This window comes from Macaca thibetana, chromosome 6 (assembly GCF_024542745.1).
Source record: "Macaca thibetana thibetana isolate TM-01 chromosome 6, ASM2454274v1, whole genome shotgun sequence".
Lineage (NCBI taxonomy): Eukaryota > Metazoa > Chordata > Mammalia > Primates > Cercopithecidae > Macaca > Macaca thibetana.
In genome coordinates this window covers 41,183,109-41,203,593 of record NC_065583.1, presented here as the reverse complement: position 1 = coordinate 41,203,593, position 20,485 = coordinate 41,183,109, and the positions used below count along the sequence as shown (strand labels likewise).

The window sequence follows — 20,485 nt, the reverse complement described above, 5'->3', positions numbered from 1 at the left end:
CTCAATGATTGTAAGCAATTTTCTTCTCTCTTCAGCTTACTAAGTTTTTTTAAACTAAAATTTTTTATCAAAATTTTAGCATCTTTCAATAATCATACTTTTTCTCTTCCTTTATTTATCAACAAAATATTAAGCTATCTCTTGCATTCCTAGAATAACTCTACTTGATCATGATACTTTTTCTTTTAATAATGCAATTATAAATAAGTATACAGGTTTTTGTATGAAAATGTTTTTATTTCTCTGGAGCATGTCCTTATGAATAGAATTACTGAATCATACACTAGTTCTCTGTTTAACTATTTGAAGGAGTGCCAGATTATTTTCCAAAGTGGCTGTACCATTTTACATTCCTACCTGCAGTGTATGAAGGTTTCAATTTCTCCACATCCTCACCAATATTATTATCTGTCTTTTGATTGTAGCCATCCTAGTGGGTATGAAGTGGATATCTTGTGACTTGGATTTGGTTTTCCCTGATGGCTAATGATATTGAACATGTATCTTTCTCTGTGCTTATTGGTCATTTGTATATTTTCTTTGGAGAAATGTCTATTCAGATCCTTTTTCTATTTTTTTTTTTTTTTTGAGACAGAGTCTGGCTCTGTTGCCCAGGCTGGAGTGCAGTGGCCGGATCTCCGCTCACTGCAAGCTCCGCCTCCCAGGTTCACGGCATTCTTCTGCCTCAGCCTCCTGGGTAGAGTAGCTGGGACTACAGGCGCCCTCCACCACGCCCGGCTAATTTTTTGTATTTTTGGTAGAGACAGGGTTTCACCGTGTTAGCCAGGATGGTCTCGATCTCCTGACCTCGTGATCCGCCCACCTCGGCCTCCCAAAGTGCTGGGATTACAGGCGTGAGCCACCGGGCCCGGCCCTCCTTTTTCTGTTTTTAAAAAATAGTTTTATTGAGGTATATTTGACAAATAAAAATTTGTGTATATTTAAAATGTATAATTTGGAATTTTTTTTAATTAATTTTTTTCTTTTTTTTTTTTTTTTAGAGACAGGGTCTTACTCTGTTGCCAAGGCTGAGTGCAGTGGCATGATTATAGCTCACTAGAGCCTCAAACTCCTGGGCACATGCAATCCTCCTGCCTCCCAAGTAGCTGGAACTACAGGCATAGGTCACCATGCCTGGCTAATTTTCTTATTTTTTTACAGAGATGGGATCTTGCTATATTGCCCAGGCTGGTCTCAAACTCCTGGGCTCAAGCAGTCTTTCCTCCTCAGTCTCCCAAGGTGCTTATATTACAGGCATGAACTACCACGCCCAGCCTGCATATAACTTGATGTTTTCATAATCTGTTTTTTAAATGGACTGTCTTCATTCATGAGTTGTAAGATTTTTTTTATATATTATAGATACAAGTCCCTTACCAGTTGTATGATTTGCAAAAATATTTGTCCCATTTTATAGGTTGACTTTTTACCTTTTTTTTTTTTTTGAGACAGTCTCACTCTGTCGCCCAGGTTAGAGTGCGGTGGTGGCATGATCTTGGCTCATTGCAACCTCTGCCTCCCAGGTTCAAGTGATTGTCCTGCCTCAGCCTCTCGAGTAGCTGAGACTACAAGTCCGTGCTAGCACACCCAGCTAATTTTTGTATTTTTAGTAGAGATGGGGTTTCACCATGTTGGCTACATTAGTCTCGAACTCCTGACCTCAGGTGATCCACCAACCTTGGCCTCTCAAAGTGCTGGGATTACAGGTGTGAGCCACCACACCCAGCTGATTTTTTACTTTCTTGATGATTCCTCTGAAGTACAAAAGTTTTTAATTTTGATAGCGTCCAGTTTATTTTTTCTTGATGGCATTTATAAATGTGTTTTGAGAATAACATCCATGAAGATCCCTGTGTATCATAAACAAAAATATCATTTCATTCTTTATTTTACATTACTGCCTTATTGGTAAAATTATATACCTGCTTTATTTGCAGTCAAGAGAAGAGAGCAGAAAGCAGGCTCTTGCCGCTAAAAGAGAAAAAAGAAAAGAAAAGAGAAAAAAGAAAAAAGAGGAACAGAAAAGGAAACAGGAGGAAGATGAAGAAAACAAACCTAAGGAGAATTCAGAACTACCAGAGGATGAAGATGAAGAGGAGAATGATGAAGATGGTGAGAAACAAACCATCTGAATTAATGAGAAAATTCTCCTTTGTTTATCAACTTCATTTTGAGTGCTCTTTGCTCTAGTTAACTCTAGTTAAACATTTGATTACTTTATTAATCTGAAATGGACAATGACTTTTATAGTAAGTATTTCTAAGTGTTTTGCATTGCAAATTAATACAGAGAAACAAGGAGAAAGCAAGCACATAATTTGAAGAAATTCAGTTGTAATTTAAGTCACCTTGTAAAACATAGCATATATACTAAAAGCAATATAGTAAGAGGTTTGCAACCATTTTTTGAGATTCTTCTGTAACTCTTCCTCTACTGATTAGAGGTACAGTTTCTCAGTTTATTTTTAGCTGAGATTCAGGCTCAAGGATATAGAGGCCTGAAATGTCAGTAGAGATGGGTTTAGTACTCTCAAAGAGTTATTTATTGTACTGTCTGGCAGTGCTTGTAGTAGGGAAATAATTTTGTTCTACTTGAATTCTAATTCTAAAATACAATTTGAAAAGTGTCCTAAATTCAAACTATATTGTGGTTTGGGTTCATGAGACTAGAATTAAGAATATTAAGAATATTGGGCCGGGTGTGGTGGCTCATGCCTGTAATCCCAGCACTTTGGGAGGCCAAGAGCGGATCACAAGGTCAGGAGTGTGAGACCACCCTGACCAATACTGTGAAACCCCGTCTCTACTAAAAAAAAAAAAAAATACAAAATTAGCCTGGCATTGCAGGCATGGTGGCACATGCCTGTAATCCCAGCTACTCAGGAGGCTAAGGCAGGAGAATTGCTTGAACCCGGGAGGCGGAAGTGGTTAGCCAAGTTCACACCATTGCACTCCAGCCTGGGTGACAGGAGCCAAAAAAAAAAAAAAAAAGAATATTAAGAATATTGCTAATATGTGTGTCCTATACTACCTTAGACAAGAAAATATATTGTATATTTGTTCTAACAACAAATAATAGTAAATTATTTATTAGGCTAACAACAGTGAAGATTTTTTTTGTGTGTTTTTTTGAGATGAGGTCTCCCTCTGCCACCCAGACTGGAGTGCAGTGGCGCAATCTCGGCTCACTGCAACCTCTGCTCCCCAGGTTCAGGTGATCCTCCCACCTCAGCCTCCCAAGTAGCGGAGACCACAGGTGTGCACCACCACCCCCAGCTAATTTTTGTATTTTTTGTAGAGACAAGATTTCATTATGTTGCCCAGGCTGGTCTTGAACTCCTGAGCTCAAGTAATCAATCCACCTGCCTTGGCCTCCCAAAGTGCTGGAATTACAGGCATGAGCCACTGCGCCTGGCCACAGTAAAAGATTGCTTTATTTCACCTGGGTGCAGTGGCTCACGCCTGTAATCCCAGCACTTTGGGAGGCCAAGCCGGGTGGATCACAAGGTCAGGAGTTTGAGACTGGCCTGGCCAACATGGTGAAACCCCATCTCTACTAAAAGTACAAAAATTAGCCGGGCATGGTGGCGTGTGCCTGTAGTCCCAGCTACCCGGGAGGCAGAGGTTGCAGTGAGCCGATATCGCACCACTCCATTCTAGCCTGGGCGACACAGCAAGACTCCATCTCAAAAAAATGAATAAATAAAGATTTTTTTATTTCTTAGTGAATACTGGTGAAAGGAAAATATGATGTAAAAGTCTGAATTATTATGAATTATCAAATATATTCTGTCAGAATTTGTTTTGAGATCTGTGACTCTCAGTATGATTTTTATTCTTTTTAACCATTTCAGTGGAGCAAGAAGTTCCCATAGAACCTCCTAGTGCAACCACCACCACCACAATTGGAATCTCTGCAACATCTGCAACATTCACAAATGTGTTTGGGAAAAAACGGGCCAACGTGGTGACAACTCCCAGCGCTAATCGGAAAAATAAGAAGAACAAAACAAAAGAAACCCCTCCTACAGCACATTTAATTTTACCAGAACAACATATGTCTTTAGCCCAACAAAAGGCAGATAAAAATAAAATAAATGGAGAACCTAGAGGTGGTGGTGCAGGTGGGAATAGTGATTCAGATAACTTGGACAGCACAGACTGCAACAGTGAGAGTAGCAGTGGTGGTAAAAGCCAAGAGTTAAATTTTGTGATGGATGTGAATTCCTCTAAATACCCCTCACTGCTCCTTCATTCCCAAGAAGAAAAGACAAGTACTGCTACTTCCAAAACTCAGACACGGTAAATGTTTCTGATTTGTTAACTCTACCTGCACCTTTCCTTCTTCATGCCTGGCACAAGAATTTGAAGTATATTATCCAAGTACAAGTTGTGTTAAACAATTGAATTCTACCACATTATCTGTCTTCAATATTCAAAACTGAAATTCACCCATGTCCTCTTGATCATGTGCTAGTTGGGAAATGAGATTATTAGAAATATTTATAGGATTCATAGTCTGAAGTTGAAAGTATTTGTATGCTTTGATTTTATCTAACTATGTCATTTTTATTGATTTTGGTCTAATTTTTGGCATCTGAATCCATTTTAATACTAAAATAAATGATGGGCTCTTTGCTCTATTTCTGTTTTTCTGACTCATTGATTATTTGATGTGCCAAAGTTTAATGCGAATATTTCAGCATAACTCTGGCTATAAAGGAATATTCCCTTGAGTTTCTATCTTAAAACTTATCTTTTATTGTACTTGCTATTTGTCTCTTCTTAGACTTGAAGGTGAAGTGAATCCTAATTCCTTGTCAACCAGCTATAAGACAGTGTCATTGCCATTAAGCTCTCCAAACATAAAGCTGAATCTCACTAGCCCTAAAAGGGGTCAGAAAAGAGAAGAAGGGTGGAAAGAAGTTGTACGAAGGTAAATAGAATTAGTTCCATCTTTTTAACTTTCTTTTTTCTTTTTTTTTTTTTTGAGACGGAGTCTCGCTCTGTCGCCCAGGCTGGAGTGCAGTGGCCGGATCTCCGCTCACTGCAAGCTCCGCCTACCAGGTTCACGCCATTCTCCTGCCTCAGCCTCCCGAGTAGCCGGGACTACAGGCGCGCGCCACCTCGCCCAGCTAGTTTTTTGTATTTTTTAGTAGAGACGTGGTTTCATCGTGTTAGCCAGGATGGTCTCGATCTCCTGACCTCGTGATCCACCCGTCTTGGCCTCCCAAAGTGCTGGGATTACAGGCTTGAACCACCGCGCCCGGCCATCTTTTTAACTTGCATGTATTTTCCCTTTCTCATGTGAGATGGCTACCTAGTTAATTAATGAATAATTTGAATGTAGTCATTATTTTAAACTGCATTGCCACACTAAATCCAGAATATGCTAAAGTAAAATTAGAAGCAGTGTATAAATTTTGCATGCATATTTTATATGACACAAGAAATTTTGGGCCGGGCGCGGTGGCTCAAGCCTGTAATCCCAGCACTTTGGGAGGCCGAGGCGGGTGGATCACGAGGTCAGGAGATCGAGACCATCCTGGCTAACATGGTGAAACCCCGTCTCTACTAAAAATACAAAAAACTAGCCGGGCGTGGTGGCGGGCGCCTGTAGTCCCAGCTACTCGGAGGCTGAGGCAGGAGAATGGCGTGAACCTGGGAGGCGGAGCTTGCAGTGAGCCGAGATCGCGCCACTGCACTCCAGCCTGGGTGACACAGCGCGAGACTCCGTCTCAAAAAAAAAAAAAAAAAAAAAGAAAAGAAATTTTGGCTTTTTGGGTAACCTGAGTTGCTTTTTATGTAGTTCAAATGTAAAGCCTTTCTCTTTCTTTTTTTCTTTCTCATGTCTAATTCTAGAACTAAAGTACTAATAATCAACTTTAGATTCAGAATACATGTCAGCTCATCATTGACCTGAAGCTTTATTTTTTGTTGCTAAGTATGAGCTGTTGATACTGGTTTAAAATGAATAAGCTAGCATGGTTATTCTGTGTGGATTTTAATAATACGGTATTCACTATTTTAACAGGGTCATTGTAGTTTAGTTGATGTGTATTATTTTGGGCAGATTTGAATGCTTATATTGTGAGTGATTTAAATATAATTTTTGTTTTAAATGGCAGTATAATTTTTAAAGTTAGGTTCTCTGAAACTGCAGAGGCAATGTAATTTTTAACTTTACTAAATTCAATTCAATATTACAAGAGATCAGTTTCTAAAATAAAAACTTTTAATAATTTCCTCTTTAGCATTTGAGAAATGTTATTCTACAAAATGTCCATGAACATACTTACTGAGACATCTTTTTTAATAAAGAGACATTTAATTTCATAAGTTCATGTGTATTCTTCATTTTATAGGTCAAAGAAATTGTCTGTTCCAGCCTCAGTGGTGTCCAGGATAATGGGAAGAGGAGGATGCAACATCACTGCAATACAAGATGTTACTGGTGCCCATATTGATGTGGATAAACAAAAAGATAAGAATGGCGAGAGAATGATCACAATAAGGTAATTGTGCAAAATGTATACTGCTAGTTCTGAGTAGAAATTATAAGAAGCATACCTTTGTTAGGTATGGTATAATTAAGAACTTTATTTGATGGTTAAGATTACCTGTTTGTTTTCTTTTTTTAATGTTTTTGGTCTTGTTTCTGTTTTTTTTTCCCCCAGGGGTGGCACAGAATCAACAAGATATGCAGTTCAACTAATCAATGCACTCATTCAAGATCCTGCTAAGGAACTGGAAGACTTGATTCCTAAAAATCATATCAGAACACCTGCCAGCACCAAATCAATTCATGCTAACTTCTCATCTGGAGTAGGTACCACAGCAGCTTCCAGTAAAAATGCATTTCCTTTGGGTGCTCCAACTCTTGTAACTTCACAGGCAACAACATTATCTACGTTCCAGCCCGCTAATAAACTTAATAAGAATGTTCCAACAAATGTACGTTCTTCTTTCCCAGTTTCTCTACCCTTAGCTTATCCTCACCCTCATTTTGCCCTGCTGGCTGCTCAAACTATGCAGCAGATTCGGCATCCTCGCTTACCCATGGCCCAGTTTGGAGGAACCTTCTCACCTTCTCCTAACACGTGGGGACCATTCCCAGTGAGACCTGTGAATCCTGGCAACACAAATAGCTCTCCAAAGCATAATAACACAAGCCGTCTACCTAACCAGAACGGGACTGTTTTACCCTCAGAGTCTGCTGGACTAGCTACTGCCAGTTGTCCTATCACTGTCTCTTCTGTAGTTGCTGCCAATCAGCAACTGTGTGTGACTAATACCCGGACTCCTTCATCAGTCAGAAAGCAGTTGTTTGCCTGTGTGCCTAAGACGAGTCCTCCAGCAACAGTGATTTCTTCTGTGACAAGCACTTGTAGTTCCCTGCCTTCTGTCTCCTCTGCACCTATCACTAGCGGGCAAGCTCCTACCACATTTCTACCTGCAAGTACTTCTCAAGCACAGCTTTCTTCACAAAAGATGGAGTCTTTCTCTGCTGTGCCACCCACCAAAGAGAAAGTGTCCACACAGGACCAGCCCATGGCAAACCTATGTACCCCATCTTCAGCTGCAAACAGTTGCAGTAGCTCTGCCAGCAACACCCCGGGAGCTCCAGAAACTCACCCATCCAGTAGTCCCACTCCTACTTCCGGTAACACACAAGAGGAGGCACAGCCATCCAGTGTGTGTGATTTAAGTCCTATGTCAATGCCTTTTGCATCTAACTCAGAACCTGCTCCATTGACTTTGACATCACCCAGAATGGTTGCTGCTGATAATCAGGACACCAGTAATTTACCTCAGTTAGCTGTACCAGCACCTCGAGTTTCTCATCGAATGCAGCCCAGAGGTTCTTTTTACTCCATGGTACCAAATGCAACTATTCACCAGGATCCCCAGTCTATTTTTGTTACAAATCCAGTTACTTTAACACCACCTCAAGGCCCACCAGCTACAGTGCAGCTTTCTTCAGCTGTGAACATTATGAATGGTTCTCAGATGCACATAAACCCAGCAAATAAATCTTTGCCACCTACATTTGGCCCAGCCACACTTTTCAATCACTTCAGCAGTCTTTTTGATAGTAGTCAGGTGCCATCTAACCAGGGCTGGGGAGATGGTCCACTGTCCTCACGAGTGGCTGCAGATGCCTCTTTCACTGTTCAGTCAGCGTTCCTGGGTAACTCAGTGCTTGGACACTTGGAAAACATGCATCCTGATAACTCAAAGGCACCTGGCTTCAGACCACCTTCCCAGCGAGTTTCTACTAGTCCAGTTGGTAAGTTATTAACTATTGCTGCAGTTCAGTTTGGAGCGCCTACGGCCTAATCTCACCTTAAGTGGACAAAAAAAGTAGCAAGAGGTAAATCACTCACATATAATGAGCTGCTTTAGATTCTCTCTATGATCTTTCTGTCCCTCATAGTAAGGGAGTTACACCATGGTGTAAGTCCATTTTCTTGGTGTCTATTCGTATTAATAAAATTGGTGTCTATTCATGTTAATAAAAAAAAAATTCCAGGGATGTTTCAAGGATTCCAAATTTACAGACTTTAAAAAAATCATAGTGATTGTTTGCATTTCTTAGATTTAAAAAATTGAAGTTGCAAAGGTGTTTAGGCACCAGTTCATAATTTGCATTGTTTACTAGTACTCTGTGTTGTTTATTTTAGGTGTAGCTATTCGTTTTTTATGTATTTTATTTTTTATTTTTATTATTTTGTTTTATTTTTTTGAGACAGGGTCTCACTCTGTCACCCAGGCTGGAGTGCAGTGGCCCAGTCTCAGCTCACTTCTACCTCCACCTCCTAGGCTCAAGCATTTCTCGTGCCTCAGCCTCTCAAGTAGCTGGGACTACAGGCATGCGCCACCATGCCCGGCTAATTTTTTGTATTTTTAGTAGACAGGGTTTCGCCATGTTGCCCAGGCTGGTCTCGAACTCCTGAGGTCAGGCAATATCCGCCTGCCTTGGCCTCCCAAAGTGCTAGGATTACAGGCATGAGCCACTGCGCCCAGCCTAGATACAGCTATTTGAAGAGACCCAGTCATTTATAGGCTCTTACTTTTGAAAGACCAACATAGATTTAGCTATTGCTTCTTTGAAATTATAAATTAGCTGCTGAGGCATTATGAGAAATATATAGACAGATTTGAGGTCAGTTTTGGCTTGGAGATATTTGGAGAACCAGAATCTATTTTCTGTAGTTTAAGAGCCAAATTTTAGTCTAATCTGCAGTGTTCTGAAAAACAAATTAAAAATATGACTGACCCAGAATGTGGCACTATTGCCTCTTAGCATTTCTCTTCCAGTTGGAAAACTGCCCCATATCCCATGCTACCTTGTTGCTAATTATAAACTGATCAATGTTGTTTAAAATTATTTGTGAGTTATGAATATGGCATAGCCTTAGCTTTCATTTCAGATATGTTTCCATTTACTTGTCTATTCAGGAAAATATAGTTGTTATATTGTATTTCAAATAGAAATAGAAGGCTGCATATGGCTATCTGTGGTCCAAAATATTCTCTAAATTTTTTTCCCTTCCTCTCTGTAAATAGGCATATATTATGACTTTTCATTTGGGGAAAGTAGTATAGAATTTGAGAAGCCTCAGGGTGAAAGAAGAGCTCATTGCCAGTACCCAGGATGTGATAGAAAGCATTAATCCTTGACCTTCCTTCTAGGTCCTGGGATTAATAAGCTTGGCCCCATTTCTTAACTGCTTGTATGGTTTCTTTTGTTGATGCTCTTTTCATGGATATAGTTTACTTTCCTAGTTTTCAGGTAAGAGGTAGTAATACTGACTGAGCTTGGTGGTTCATGCCTGCAATCCCAGCACTTTGGGAAGCTGAGGCGAGGGGTTTACATGAGGTCAGGAGTTTGAGAACAGCCTGGCCAATATGGTGAAACCCCGTCTCTACTAAAAATATAAAAAATAGCCGGGCATGATGGTGCAGGTCTGTAGTCCCAGCTACTTGCAAGGCTGAGGCACAAGAATCACTTGAACCCAGAAGACGGAGGTTGCAGTAAGCTGAAATCATGCCACAGCACTCTAGCCAGAACAAAAGAGACTGTCAGAAAAAAAAAAAAAATAGTAATACTTAAGAAGATGGGGAAAGATATAGAGACAATTGAAACCATCACACACGGTAGGTAGGAATGTAAAATGGTACATCTGCTTTGGAAAAACAGTTTCACAGTTCCTCAGAAAGTTAGACATGAATGATCATATGATCCCATTATTCTACTCCTAGGGAAGATATATGTCTATAGAAAAACCAATGTTCATAGCAACATTATTCATAATAGCCAAAATGTAGAAACAACCGAATGTTCATTAACTGACAAGCAGATAAACAAAATGTGGTATATCTATAGAACATAATATTTTGTATTTGGTATAAAAAGAAATAAAGGGCCGGGCGTGGTGGCTCACGCCTATAATCCCAGCACTTTGGGAGGCCAAGGTGGACGGATCATGAGGTCAGGAGTTCGAGACCAGCCTGGCCAACATGGTAAAACCCTGTCTCTACTAAAATACAAAACATTAGCTGGGTGTGGTGGTGCTCTCCTGTAGTCCCAGCTACTCAGGAGGCTGAGGCAGGGGAATCACTTGAACATGGGAGGTGGAGTTTGCAGTGAGCTGAGATTGCGCCACTGCACTCCAGCCTGGCGACGGAGCAAGACTCAGTCTCAAAAAAAAAAAAAAAAAAAAAAAAAAAAGTACTGATTCATGCTATAATATGGATGAACTTTGAAAACATTTTACTAAATGAAAGAAGCCAGTCACAAAAGACCAGATGTTTATTTTATGATTCTATTTATGTGAAACATCCAGATTAGCAAATCCATAGAGACAGAAAGTAGATTAGTGGTTACCTAGAATGAAGGGATGATTGGAGGGTAGGTGATAGCTTAGGAGTGCAGAATTTCCTTTTCTTTTCTTTTCTTTTCTTTTTTTTTTTTTTTTAAAGACAGGGCCTCACTCTGTTGCCCAGGCTCGAGTGCAGTGGCGTGATCATGGCTCATTGAAGCCTCAACCTCCTGGGCTTCAAGCACTTATTCTACCTTGGCATGCCAAAGAGATATGATTGCGGGTGTGAGCCACCATGCTCAGCTTCAGAGTTTCTTTTTAGGATAACAGAAATGTTCTAAAATTGATGTGGTCATGAATGCACAATTCTGTGAATATACAAAAAGCTACTGAATAGTATAACTTCAAATGAGTAAATTATATGGTTTGTGAATTAAATCTCAGTAAAGCTAATAAAAAGTACATTTATGTGGCATCTACATTTATGTCCCTAAAATGCACATCATGATCTTTAAAAGCTGTCATTATCAGCTGGGTATGGTGGCTCACACCTGTAATCCCAGCACTTTGGGAGGCTGAATGGGGTGGATCACTTGAAGTCAGGAGGTCAAGACCAGCCTGGCCAACATGGGGAAACCCCCGTCTCTACCAAACATACTGAATTTAGCCAGGCATGGTGGTGGGTGCCTGTAATCCCAGCTACTCGGTAGGCTGAGGCAGGAGAATTGCTTGAACCTGGGAGGCAGAGGTTTCAGTGAGCCGAGATTGTGCCACTGTACTCAGCCTGGGCAACAGAGCGAGATTCTGTCTCCAAAAAAAAAAAGGCTATCATGATCTTTACAAAAGACTGACAGATTTCACTGTAAAAATATTGACAGTGGCCAGGTGTAGTGGCTCACATCTGTAATTTGAGTACTTTGGAAGGCCAAGTCAGGAGGATCACTTGAACCCAGGAGTTCGAGACCACCCTGGGCAGCATAGTGGGACCCTATCTCGATAAAAAATAAATTAAAAACTTAGCTCAGAGTGGGGCCAGGTGCGGTGGCTCACGCCTGTAATCCCAACACTTTGGGAGGCCGAGGCGGGCGGATCATGAGGTCAGGAGATCGAGACCATCCTGGCTAACATGGTGAAACCCTGTCTCTACTTAAAACACAAAAAAATTAGCCGGGCGTGGTGGCGGTCACCTGTAGTCCCAGCTACTCTGGAGGCTGAGGCAGGGGAATGGCGTGAACCCAGGAGGCAGAGCTTGCAGTGAGCCAAGATCACGCCACTGGACTCCAGCCTGGGTGACAGAGCAAGACTCCATCTAAAAAAAAAAAAAAAATTAGCTCAGTGTGGTGGCACACGTTTGTAGTCCCAGCTACTCAGTGGGGCTAGGCAAGAGGATTGCTTGAGCCCAGCAGTTGAGGCTGCAGTGAGCTGTGATCACACCACTGCACTCTAGCCTGAGTGACAGAGCAAGACCCTGTCTCAAAACAAAAACAAACAAACAAAACGAGGTTATTATAAAAATTATTCATTTCAATAAAAAACAAAAGAAATGATTCATTTCCTACTTACAGACTTTTTAAAGCCACATTCAGTATTCTCACTACCTCTAGATTTTGCTAACATCTACTTTGGTTAGCACTAGAAAATTTAATTTTTTTTGTCCAGGAAAGCACAAAGTAATAATTGCCTACTGTTGCCTACCACAATAATGAAAGTCTGAAATAAGTAGGAAATGCATTAAGTTACCCACATGTCCAGAGTAGGCAAATCTATAGAGACAAAAGATTAGTGATTGCTTAGAAATGGAAATATGAGGCCAGGCGCAGTGGCTTATGCCTGTAATCCCAGCACTTTGGGAGGTCAAGGTGGGCGGATCATAAGGTCAGGAGATCGAGCTCATCCTAGCCAACATGGGGAAACCCCGTCTCTACTAAAAATACAAAAAATTAGCCGGGTGTGGTGGTGGATGCCTGTAGTCCCAGCTACTCGGGAGGCTGAGGCAGGAGAATGGCATGAACCCAGGAGGCGGAGCTTGCAGTGAGCCGAGATCGCACCACTGCACTCCAGCTTGGTTGACAGAGCGAGACTCTGTCTCAAAAAAAAAAAAAAGAAAGAAATGGAAATATGAGGGTGAGGACCCAGTGAATGACAGGTAATGCGTATGGAGTTTCTTTTAAGGGAGACAAAAATGTTCTAACATTGATTGTGGTGATGGTTGCATAATCCTGTGAATATACTAAAATCCAATGAATTATATACTTTAAATGGGTGAATTATATAGTATGTGAATTACATCTCAAAGTCATTTTTTTTAATGATGGGGAAATCAAACTGAAAATGAGACCTGCTTAAAAGAAATTTTGACAATCAATGTTGATATTAACTATCTTTTTCCTGAAATAAGAAACCATAATCCTTTTCCAGACCTTCATCCTCTTTTCCTAATACATTCTTCAGAGAAAGTAATGGAGTTTAAGAAGATGGCTAAGTTCAGATTTATACAAGCTAGATAGAAACTTTGATATATTTTGCAACTGTTGATATTTTCTATCAGATAGAATGCTGAAATTATCCTTAGTAGTATGCTTTTCCTCCTTGTGAGGAAGGAAACATTGGTAGATTTTGTTACTTATCTTCTGTAGGAAATGACTATAGTTATATAGATGAAAAGCTGTACTTTGAGATTGACTACAAAAGGGAATGCAGAAGTTATTGTTAGGCACTACTTAGTTACAGCATAGTCTCATTTCATATCCCTTCCATTTAAAAGCTTTGAGATTCATCTAGAACATTACTCCAGGTGACTGACATTCTTAAACATTGAGCCCATTTTTCTGTATGTAGTGCTGTTTGGCAATATTCTTCTGGACTGTAAGAAAAAAAATGGATTTGGCCATACAGTATCACATAGATGGATTATTTTTGCTGTGGTCTATGAAAATGAGCCACATGCTATCTTTTATTTATTTGTTTGGTTATTTTTACAGCTTATCTCACCTTGGTGGAAGTCTTCTTGAGCTTTCAATTTTAAAGTTTTAGCTAATTGGATGTCTTGGACCTGTTTTATTTCAGGGTTACCATCCATTGACCCATCAGGCAGCTCCCCATCTTCCTCTTCTGCTCCTCTGACAAGTTTTTCCGGCATACCAGGAACAAGGGTTTTCCTGCAAGGGCCAGCTCCTGTTGGGACTCCTAGTTTCAACAGACAACATTTTTCTCCCCATCCTTGGACAAGCGCCTCAAACTCATGTAGGAATCCTGGCGGAACTCTTCCCAAAGAGTTTTGAATAAGTTATTAAATCATTTATTTCAGCTATAACACCATGTTGTAACTTTAGTAAACTAAATGGTATACGATGCCCAAGGTTTGTTCTGTGGTCATGTGAAAAAATTGTCAGTCATTTGTAGCATAGAAAACTTGAGAATTATTCTTTCAAGCCAAAAATGTTTTACCCTAGAACTTGGATCAAGAAAAGAGGTACTAGACTGGGTGCAGTGGCTGACACCTATAATCCCAGCACTTTGGGAGGCCTAGGCAAGAGGATCGCTTGAGCCCAGCAGTTGGTGACCAGCCTGGGCAACAGCAAGACCCTGTCCCTATTTAAAAAAAAAAAAAAAACAGGTACTGCAAGTAGTTTTGCAAAAGGACCCTTTGGAAGCAGTGTTATAAAATTATTTCTTAAATCTGGAAAGAAGTTGAATTTATGTATATGGTCAGTTTGGTGTGATTTCTCATGTATTTTTACATTTTATGAAACTGTATTGCCTTTAATAAGTTAAAATATTCCTTTGTTCTATTGATTGATTGATTGATTGATTGATTGATTGAGACAGTGTCTTGCTCTGTTGCTCTGGGTGGAGTGCGGTAGCGTGATCTTGGCTCACTCCACCTTCTGCCTCCCAGGCTCAAGCGATTCTCCTGCCTCAGCCTCCCGAGCAGCTGGGATTACAGGTGCCTGCCACTATGCCTGGCTAATTTTTATATTTTTAGTAGAGACAGGGTTTCACTATATTGGCCAGGCTGGTCTCAAACTCCTAACCTTGGGTGATCCGCCTGCCTCAGCCTCCCAAAGTGCTGAGATTACAGGCGTGAGCCACCTGCCTGGCCCCTTCGTTCTGTTTATTTCAATGTTTAGAACAGATGAAGTATGTGGAATTGAACAGAATTGGATTTTTTTTTTTTTTTTAATGAGCATCATGAGGTAGTCAGTATTGACTTTTTTGACAAGGAAAATTACCCAAATCACCCAAGAGTTCCATTAAGAAGCAAAGCTGTGAATCAAAATCATATAATGCTTTGCTAACGTTTGACCTTATTTCCTTAAAGAAAAAAAAAAAGGGCTGTAGAAAGGGAACAAAGAAAGACTAACAGGTATAAAGGGTCACCAGATGTTTTCTAGAAAATATGCTAGGTACTGTGCAAATATTGCCACATTTAAGTTAATTTTAAAATGTGGCCGGGCGCGGTGGCACACATCTGTAATCCCAGCACTTTGGGAGGCTGAGACGGGCAGATTACCTGAGGTCAGGAGTTCGAGACCAGCCTGACCAACATGGAGAAACCCCGTCTCTACTGAAAATACAAAATTAGCTGGGTGAGGTGGTGCATGCCTGTAATCCTAGCTACTCGGGAGGCTGAGGCAGGAGAATCGCTTGAACCCAGGAGGCAGAGGTTGTGGTGAGCCGAGATCACACCATTGCACTCCAGCCTGGGCAACAAGAGCGAAACTCTGTCTCAAAAAAAAAAAAGTGACAATAATGTTTTGAGAAGATTATTTAGAGCTAGAATAAAAGCAAATGTGTCCTGCTTCCTTTCTAGCATTGTTTAGTTCAGTTGGGAAAACATTTTTTAGACTATTGTATACTTATTATAGGCAGAAGTAGCATAGGATAATGTTTATAAAATTATATTTTATTTGAATGTTCTTTTAAAATGAAAATTTCTTTACAGAACCTATGTTGTGGAATAGATCTTTCCGACAAGGTTTCTCATATTCTTATAGTTTTTATATGTAATAAAACAATAGAGAAATATTTTGCCACCAGGTGACTCTCCTATTCCATCTGTTTCTTCGGAATCATCTTCACCTCTTTCAGCCACTTCTGCCCCACCAACATTGGGCCAACCAAAAGGAGTCAGTGCCAGTCAGGATCGAAAGATACCTCCCCCAATTGGAACAGAGAGACTGGCCCGAATTCGGCAAGGAGGGTCTGTTGCACAAGCCCCGGTGGGGACCAGTTTTGTCGCTCCCGTTGGACACAGTGGAATCTGGTCATTTGGTGTCAATGCTGTGTCAGGTACAATTGCCTTGCTCTCTCTCTGGAGGGATATCTTAAGTAAGTTGTAGGTTTGCCAGTAAAACTTAGTTCCTTAGAAAAACAAAAAAAAACTTAGTTCCTTTGTTTAACACTCAATTAGGGAAGGGTGTTTATGTCTTTGAGGAGTTAATTCAATTTCAGAGTCTGGAATATTGGTTGAGGTAATACATAGAGTTGATCAGAAACAAAAGATTCAAAGTGTGTGTCCTTTCTCTCTTAAGTAATCATTTGAGTTCTTTCAGACAGCACTTAATCTTTTGAAAGACAGGGTAAAGTGGAGTATTCAGAGGACTTTACCTAGTTTTTCAGGAACTGGTTTCTTTGGCTAGCAAGACTGATAAATATGCTTTGAGCTCTTCAGAGGAAAGATTTCAATAACATTTGGTAACGTTTGGTAATAACAGTAGTAATGTTTTGTTGTTTTATCCAAATAAATATAAAACTTTGTTTTCAATTATCCTTTCCAGAAGGCTTATCAGGTTGGTCGCAATCTGTGATGGGGAACCATCCAATGCATCAGCAATTATCAGACCCAAGCACATTCTCCCAACATCAGCCAATGGAGAGAGATGATTCTGGAATGGTAGCCCCCTCTAACATTTTTCATCAGCCTATGGCAAGCGGTTTTGTGGATTTTTCTAAAGTGAGTTGACAAACATCACTGTAACTTGTTTGACACTTTGTCAGCCAGTGTAGTCACGTTAAGGAATACTTTGTATTGAAATAATGCTCTCTTTTGTTTCTGTGGCTTTGCTAGATCTTTTGCTCAATTTCAAGAGTGCATAGCATTGTCCACAGTAGTTCATCCTGAAGATATCCCCATCCCCCGAAAACACCTGAGGGATTTGGGTTTTGCCAGTTTGTGTTCTGCTGCTGCAGCTTTGGGAGAGGCCTCTACCCATCTTAAAAGCTGGCCATGAGTTCACTAATGCTTTCTTGTCTGCTCTGACAGCTTTATGTTGGCAAGCAATCATGTGGAGTTCCCATTTTCTTCTTAGCTTAAGCTTATTCATGAAACTAAAATATGGGAAAGTTAGTTGAGGTTATTTTTATCAAATATGAGAAATGTCCTGATGATTTCATGTTGGATTTAGTTTTTTTCTCTCTCTTCTTTTTTGTTGAAAAGCCTTGCAGATGCAGATAAACATTTTGTTTTCTCAACACTGCCATACTGTACTTATAGGATCTTTTGGAGTTCTTTAAATGAGGAAATTAGAGAAGTCTAAGCTGCTATTATGGGATTTATAGTAATTTTATGATTAAATCTTTTTTCCTGCTGTTTTAGGGTCTGCCAATTTCCATGTATGGAGGCACCATAATACCCTCTCATCCTCAGCTTGCTGATGTTCCAGGAGGCCCTCTGTTTAATGGACTTCACAACCCAGATCCTGCTTGGAACCCTATGATAAAAGTTATCCAAAATTCAACTGAATGCACTGATGCCCAGCAGGTAAAATGGGCTTAATGCTCTTTTATTTTTTAGATTTATCACATCATTCTTTTTGTTTTGTGAGAAGTATAAGTATTGAATATCAAAAGTCATAATTGACCATTTCGATCTGGATTGCTTTTTCAATATCAAGATGATGCTACTGAACACTTTATTTCATATATGTGTATTCTTCCTAGGCAGAAACAGTGAATTGCCATTGCATTTATATATTCATTTTGTAACTGTCTAAAGATTCCTAATTAGAAATTCCAATTTTTCCTCCCCCTTTTCAGATTTGGCCTGGCACGTGGGCACCTCATATTGGAAACATGCATCTCAAATATGTCAACTAAGTTAGAAGGTCTTTACTCTTTAGCCTTGTTTAAGAAACCTATGACCTTGGAAGAACCATGGGGATTTTTTTTTAATGTGCCTAAGAAATTTTCTCTGAGGCTTTAGCAATGGAAATTTGATTGCCCATTGTATAAGAACAAATTGATTTCCTATCCACCTGGTTATGTTCTCTGGTTAGTTTAGCCATTTTGAACTTAAGATCATATGACCTTAGTGCTTTTGGCTAAACATACTGAATACTACTTGTATGCAGAAGAGAATTAGTTGATTACATGTTTCAACCTTTTAGGGTGATAAATACATGTATAATTGTTTACATACTTAAAAGGAAAAAGTTGAGTAAATTTCTTGTCATATAGTGGCTCTACGTAATGTAGCCTGTATTAATGTGAAATATTTACCAGAATATTCAATAAAAAGATGAACAGTCTTTAGAAGTGGGGTGTGATCCTTTCAGTGGTCATGCAGGTACCACCCAATCCACATTATATTGAACCAGATGGTTAATACTATATTTGTAACAGGCTTCTCACATTTAACACTTGAGTCCCTTCTTAGACTGCCTTGAAAAAGCACTTTTAAGACTATTTACCTATTTATTCTGTGTTAAACATTCCTTGTTCCCTTGTTGTCTTCTGTATCCTTTAACATATGAGAAAGTTTCAAGCTCTGGCAATGTGTCTTATCTGACTTTAGCTAGCAGATAGGCCACTGATAGGTTTTTTCTCTGTGGATCTTGAGAATGTCAATAAGAACAATTGGATTTAAATCAGATGACACTAAACAAATGTAGGGACACCCAAATTATCAACTTCAGGTTCCTTCTGTGCTTCCTGACCTTTTTTATCTGAAAGATTTATCCGGTTATAGATATTTTAAGCTTTATATGAGTTGGGACATAAGAGGGAGGTGACTCCCATCGTTCTGTTGTATTATTGAATTAGACGAGTAATGTTTATAATGTATATATATTATACTATATACATTATATATAATATATAATATATAATATAATATGTTATATAACATATAATATACATTATAATGTATATAATGTATATAATATAATGTTTATAAATATGTGTAATTCTGTAAGTTTTACATGTAGTTACATGTAACTAAGTTACATGTTACATTTTATTATATATAATATATTACATATTATATAATTATATATTATATATTATATATATTATCTACATTATAATGTATATAATGTAGATAATATAAAGTAATGTTTATAAATATGTGAGTAATTCTGTAAGTTTTACATGTAGTTACATACATTTTACTTAGTTCCATGTAACTAAGTAATACTTAGTTCCATGGCCCTAAGCATGGAATCAATATGTTTAACAAGCTAAACAGAGGAACCCTGGAATGGGCTGCTTTGGCCAAACCATAGGCTATGCCGAGAAGGAAAAGTTATCCCACTGAAAAGTATAGTCATCAACTTACTTGTGTTTTAATAAAGCTGAATTTTTCAGTATAGGCAATACAGAAAAGAAAACAAGAAAATGTTTGGAGCTGATAGAGAAGCCAAAACTCATATCAAGGCAAAGACGGATGCACAGAAAAAAAGTAGTAACTAGGGACAGAACTATGTTAGCAGCACCTTTCTACACTCATGCCAACAGGAATTCTTAATTTTCTCTGCCCAGGTCCTAAAGCTAGGACCACATCAGGCACACTATGTTTGATCTGTGTCAGATATACCTGCTTCTTTTATCTTCTATATCACCTTACATATGAGAAAACCTTCCTTAATTAAGCTTATGTCTTATTTTGTGTTTTGAATGGATTTTGAAAGTTTTGTTTATATTGAAGCTACTACTCTGTAGTGATTGATAACCACATCAAGTATCATTAAGGGGCCCCTTGACCTTTGTGGGGGCAGTTGGGTGGGGCACAAAAGACTCATTGGATCACTTGTATATCTTGCTGTTTCCACTTAACATTAACAGCAACAAGAATAATCACCTAAAATTGGTGAAATGAATGAAACTACTCTTGATGAAATATATACTAGTGAGAAATAATACTAAATAAATTATTCAGTGAGACAAAAAGGTGAGTTTTATTCTATCTTAACTGTCTACAATACATTTGAATTGTCTGGAGGAGCCCTTAAGTCCATATTCCGCACCTTGAGGACAACCAAATGAGAAATTTTATTTCAGGTCAGTAACTAGAATTTATGAAGAGAAAGGAGATAATTATGAGGAATCCCTAGGAAAATTGGGAGGAAAACAACAGTTGTGCAGTTGGGAGTAGTTCTTTAGGATACGCTCCTCCCTTCCCTCTTACCAGCACTTCCTTCCTTTCTTTCTGACTATTTGGATCCCAGTAGCCTGCTCCCAACCTCATTTCGCCTGCTAAATCTCTTCTTCCTCTGCCTGCCTCTTCCTGGCACTACTTTACTGCTATTTTACCAACCTGAACATTTGGATAAAACCTAGCTCAGGTAAGAACTTAATTACTTTCAAAATATATAAGGGATATGGGAGGAGACAGCATGGGTACAGTGGAACAGTAGTCAGAGCCTAAATTCTATTTTCATT

The 20,485-nt window shown here is 39.3% G+C and overlaps 2 protein-coding genes and 1 non-coding gene across 19 annotated transcripts in view; 1 reads left to right on the top strand and 2 right to left on the bottom strand.

The window, feature by feature from the left end:
- PFDN1 (prefoldin subunit 1) overlaps window positions 1–20,485 on the bottom strand; it is a 381,910-nt gene that overhangs the window by 277,000 nt on the left and 84,425 nt on the right. The gene's annotated exons all lie outside the window — the stretch shown is intronic.
- ANKHD1 (ankyrin repeat and KH domain containing 1) overlaps window positions 1–20,485 on the top strand; it is a 142,822-nt gene that overhangs the window by 113,579 nt on the left and 8,758 nt on the right. For 8 of the 16 annotated variants that reach the window (XM_050794974.1, XM_050794961.1, XM_050794973.1 and 5 more), the window contains 9 exons: window positions 1,938–2,112; window positions 3,854–4,301; window positions 4,789–4,935; window positions 6,365–6,514; window positions 6,677–8,289; window positions 13,892–14,068; window positions 15,866–16,117; window positions 16,606–16,781; window positions 17,424–17,588. In XM_050794974.1, the coding sequence (XP_050650931.1) occupies window positions 1,938–2,112; window positions 3,854–4,301; window positions 4,789–4,935; window positions 6,365–6,514; window positions 6,677–8,289; window positions 13,892–14,068; window positions 15,866–16,117; window positions 16,606–16,781; window positions 17,424–17,588 (3,303 nt within the window). Of the gene's footprint in view, window positions 1–1,937; window positions 2,113–3,853; window positions 4,302–4,788; window positions 4,936–6,364; window positions 6,515–6,676; window positions 8,290–13,891; window positions 14,069–15,865; window positions 16,118–16,605; window positions 16,782–17,423; window positions 17,589–17,863; window positions 18,355–20,485 lie in introns of those variants that run through there. The other 8 variants (XM_050794968.1, XM_050794967.1, XM_050794962.1 and 5 more) reach the window with 6 other exon arrangements.
- On the bottom strand, window positions 5,847–5,919 carry LOC126957776 (small nucleolar RNA SNORD45). The gene has a single exon (XR_007726944.1). It is a non-coding gene; the product is annotated as a small nucleolar RNA SNORD45 (small nucleolar RNA).